The following is a 5029-nucleotide window of genomic DNA, read 5'->3' as shown; positions in this document are numbered from 1 at the left end:
TACTTTTCTTGTTTGATGGAAATAGCTCTTAACTTTATTTTACCCCCAAATGATAAGTGCCACACGTATGCCACTTATTAGGTCCTTCTAAAGGAAAAGAGCTCTTAGCAAGGATTAGTCGATATGTATTCGAGTGACAGTTACAATGATTTAGCTTGTTAGCTCTAAAGTGAGAAAAGTACATAATCCAAAAAATAAACCTGGCTAGACGTTACTGATTAGTTCACCACAAACAAGAACTTTATTGATTAGTTCACCACAAAGCTTATCCAATGGTGCTTCTTCTACATGATGTTGGAGCAAAGGCACACGGTAGGTTGAAGATCTCACCTATGCACGTCTCAACCTGGGCATGGACAGCCTGGCCTGAGCCTGGCCTGAAAACCTGGGCCGGGCTTGGGCTTTGTTTTGCAGCCTGGAAGATAGTTTGGTCTGGGCTTGGGCTTTAATTTTTTTGTATTTTGGGCCGGGCTTGCACTAAAAACAGCATTTGGCCTGGGCTTTTGGGCTTCGGGCTTGTTTTTGGGCTGGGCTTGTGCTTGAATACAGGGAGTAATTTGGGCTTTGGGCTGGGCTCAGGCTTGAGAAATGAAGGTCGGGCTTTTACAAGCTTGGCCAAAGACCCGGCCCGGCCTGACGTTTGCCCGGGTTTATGCACGTCCTTAGCATCTACAATCAGAAATAAGGTAGAAAAGCCAACTCCAAAACACCATCCTTGCTTGAATTATTTGCGACATGGAGCAACGCTGTGAAAACATCGAGCAGCTGCATCCTAATCATAATTGTGCTCTGTTTTCGTTCACACCGATGGCATACTAAACCCCAATCACTTTGATTCTTCCTCGTGACCGCAAAAGAAGGCCTCCTGTTGCGCCACTGGTGTTTATCTCAGTTCCGCTAACATCAGTACCAATGCTTTGGTTTGCAGATGGAGCATTACTTCATAAAAAGCAAGCTAAAGGCCAGAGAAATAAAAAGATAAAAAAGCATAAATCTCACACGCAGGCCACCACATGAAACTTATTCATGGATCTCACGACTATTCACAAAAGTGTTGTATTTATACGCCCATAACATGCAGTTTTACTCTGAGGTCATGGATGATTTTATTTGAGGCAACCAAATGAGGTTACGAAGGGTCGCAAAGAAGTGATGCTTCTGTAAATGGTAAGTCCAGAGATCAAAATCAGTACAAATGTTTCTTTGTGGTAACCCAACTAGTGCGGACTAAATTTTGAAACACGCGGCATTTCTAGAGTACAAAATCCATCTCTGCCCAGATTAGTTCGAAATGTGGAGCTGTCCTCCTATGCTCTGTATATTTATGCTTTGAGTTGCATTCTTTTGCTCTAATGAGCATGGGAACAGCAAAACACAAACATAATGATGCTCCGACGCTCACCCGCTTTGATTCCACGGATAGAGAAATAATAACATTCCGCGATCACTCATGGACCAGTTCCTTGCTTGTTGGCAACAAGAGAAACAAGTGTGTCGCAAAATCTCTGCTATACTCATATCAGTTTCCTCTAACATCTCGACAAACTTTCAGTAACCCAATCAACCCCCTGCACTTTCATCTGCTGGCAGGAGAAATAAAAATATAAAAAGGCTATTGGAAAGTTATTCGTGGATCTCACTAGTTTTTTTCCGTGAGTACGCCAATGGCACTGTATCATATTCTTATATCAGCATTGTAGTCGCAAAGTGTTGTATTTATATGTCCATAGCATGTAGTTTCGGTTTGTGGCCATGAAGATCCCATGTTATATCCATGCAAATGGCGTGAAAGATCAGATTGATGATTCTCTCCTTCCGTTTGGGAAATGCTATCTGGCGAACGCGGGGAACCAGATCATGACGAACGCCCCCGGATCCGTTAGATCTGCATCTGACGGTGGCGTTTTTACGCCAAAAAACCTCCACAATTAAAAAAAAACTGCCATCGCAGTTTTAAAAAATGCCAACCCAACCTCCCCGCACACACACAAAACTGCCATGAGGCCTTTCGTAAATGCCATGCTTTCCAGTGAACGTTCGGATTGGTGTCCTTTCATTTTAGTCACGCAATATCAGTGTAGTTGTTATACACCGAGTCATAATTTCTGAAACTTTGTGACTTTGATTATGACAAATGTTGTAGGTGATTGTGATTGTGTGTCTGGGTGTAGCCACAACTTTTTCAATATATATATGCAGGACTACATAAATGTTGCTACATGAACCGCGGAACTTCTACTCCCTAATCAGCTTGCAAAACAGTCTTATATTATGAGACAAGGAGTATATTATGCAAATTTCAAATGAAAGAACTCAATATATTTTTACCGGACTTTTTGCATGCAAAATACTCCTAGTACTCATATACTACGTGATACGTCACAGTAGCTAGCTTCCGGATCAGGTGTGTCAAAAAATGATGTCTTCGTCCCTCTGGCCGTCGCCACTGTCCAGCATGGTGGCGGCGGTGCCGAGGGAGACGCCGCGCTTGAGTGCGACCTCGCCGGCGACCTTCTCCCCGGCGTAGAGCTTCGCGGACTCCATCTGGCGCTCCAGCTCGTGCTGCTTGACGGCCTGGATCTTCTTAAGACGGAAGAACTCCTCCCTCTCCTGCTCGTCAAGCTCGCCCCTGATGTACGTAACGGTGTTCTCCAGCTGCGGCTTCACCACGTGCTCCAGCGCGTTCACGCGCCGGTTGGTCGTCTTGATCGCCTCGTCCAGCGTCAGGAACGACGTCTGCAGCGACGCCAGCTCCACCAGCAGCTCGACGGCGCGGGCGTGCGCCGCACGGCAGGCCGACACCTGCTGCCCGCCGCCGGCGAGCCCGGCGAGCAACGGCGCCCTGGCGCCGGCGCCGTCCGTGAAGTGCTCAAAGCGGGGGAGGCGGACGCCGGCGATGTTGTCGTGGCGGGCGCGCACGCGGAGGCGGGCGGGGCCGGCGACGGACTGCTGGATGACGTGCCGGAGGGGCCCGCCGGCGACGTAGAGCGCCTCGGCGAGGGAGAGGGAGGCGCCGCGCATGGAGTCGCCCACGGCCTCCTTGGCGGCCACGATGCGCTTGAGGATGGCTCGGAACTGCACGGTGAGCGCGTCCGACTTCTTCTTGAGCAGCGCGTGGCCGCGGGTGGCCGCCGCCAGCCGCGCCTTGATCATGCCCATCACCGTCACCGTCGGCACCACGTTCAGCCGCTGTCCCTGCCCCGCCATGCCGCGCCGCCGCCGCCGGAAGCTACCTAGTGTTGGCTCTGTATACTTTTTCTTTCTGCGGAGAGACTCTGTATACTTCTTGATCTGGCGAGCTCGCACCAATTATAGATGCATACGCAGGCGCCAAAGGGACACGTCGGCGTGTGTCGGGATGGTTCAGGAGAAGATGACACACACTGACACACACGAGAGTGCAACATCTGGTGCATGGATGCTCATGCTATTTGGACTATCTTAAGACTTGTGTAGCTATCTGTTCAGTTGTTCATCGCCAGAAAACAGCTGAGCTGGTACACAAATAGTCTCTCGATCCGTTCGGCCATGCATTTTCTGGCTCAGATTCAACTTCATTCGACGAACCCGAATTGAGCCTATGTCATGCAAGCGCATATCTGCAGGGAATATGAAATATCTGGTCGCAAGTCCATCTGATCCATGGGTTTCAAACTATTGCTTGTTGATCACTGTTTTCACCGCTTCGAGTTTTTTTTACCTTTGGTCTGTGTTTATTTGTGCGTGGGTTGATGGTGATTGTGTGTATCCTAGCTATGTATAGTTCCATCGCATATGTGTTCATTGTGTTTGCATCCACTTGATGCTTCATGTTGAGATAATAAAATCCATCATTTGTCGGGAAAAAAAGTCCACCTGATCCCTATCTAGCTTTTGAACTATTTGCTCTTGTGGAGGGTAGGGTGGATGCGCCGTGTGAGGTCTATCTACCTACCGTGTAATCTCTTATATTTTATTTTCTATAAGGCTATGGTAAACCTTTGGCGTACCCTAAAAAAAACTATTTGCTTTTTGAGCTGTAGCCTGTAATGTGTTAACTCCTACTTCTGTTCCGTGTTGTTTTGAACTAAAACCACGACATGTGTTATGTTGTTTAACTCTATACTGCACATCTTTTGCGAGAACAATAAACCAAATATTATCAAAGATCCAAAGCTGATTTTATCTTGAAGGGAGATAGTAATACACGATACTTCCAATTGTTCACCAATGCTCGGCATAGGAAGAATGTACTTTTAGTCTCCAACAAGATAAGAGGCGGATCGAAGGTCAGGAAGTTCTCAAAAGCTCTATCACCAAATACCACAAATCTCTGTCCAGGGCGCTGTATGAAAGGAATTTCACCCTTGATGAAACCCGGACTGATGATATTTCACGAGTCACGGCAGAAGAGAATGACATCCTCACAACAGCTTTCTCTGAAAATAAGATGAGAGCTGCGGTGTTCCACATGAAACATAACAAAGCTTCAGGCCCTGATGGCTTTATCGCAGAATTCTATCAGAATTTCTGGAATGTCATTACATTGTTTTCATGCTGGCCAACTCGACCTATCCAAGCTGACCTTTGGTGAGTCGCCCAAAATTAAAGAGGCTGAGCGGATCCAGCAATTAGACCAATATGTCTTCTTAATGTCAGCTTCAAGATTTTTCCCAAAGTGGCTACTAATAGGCTCAACACGACGGCTGACCATGTCGTACGACCATCTCAAACGACTTTCATGCAAAAAAGAAATATACTCGATGGAATAGCAATCCTACATGAGACTGTTCCTGAGATGCATAAAAAACATGAGTGGAGTAGTTTTTAAGATTGACTTTGAAAAGGCTCATGAAAATGTCAAATGGTCGTTTCTTTACCAACCCTTAAGAACGAAAGGATTCTCAGATAAATGGCGTCAATGGATCCAAAGTTTTGTTACTCGAGGTAGTGTGGCTGTAAAAGTCAATGATGATATAGGCCATTACTTTCAAACAAAAAAAGGATTAGTTAGGGTGACTCCATGTCTTTAATGTTATTTAGCACTATT

The 5029-nt window shown here is 46.5% G+C and overlaps 1 protein-coding gene across 1 annotated transcript; it reads right to left on the bottom strand.

Moving 5' to 3' along the window:
• Positions 1-2168: 2168 nt before the first annotated feature.
• LOC119318990 (V-type proton ATPase subunit D-like) lies at positions 2169-3262 on the bottom strand. Its single transcript, XM_037593520.1, has one exon. It carries the CDS (start codon positions 3205-3207, stop codon positions 2410-2412), a length of 798 nt encoding a protein of 265 aa, XP_037449417.1. The 5' UTR covers positions 3208-3262; the 3' UTR covers positions 2169-2409.
• Between the last annotated feature and the right edge of the window lie 1767 nt (positions 3263-5029).

Source organism: Triticum dicoccoides, chromosome 6A, assembly GCF_002162155.2.
Source record: "Triticum dicoccoides isolate Atlit2015 ecotype Zavitan chromosome 6A, WEW_v2.0, whole genome shotgun sequence".
Classification (NCBI taxonomy): Eukaryota; Viridiplantae; Streptophyta; class Magnoliopsida; order Poales; family Poaceae; genus Triticum; species Triticum dicoccoides.
Note: the sequence above shows the minus strand (reverse complement) of the source record. Positions and strands in the feature narration are given on the sequence as shown.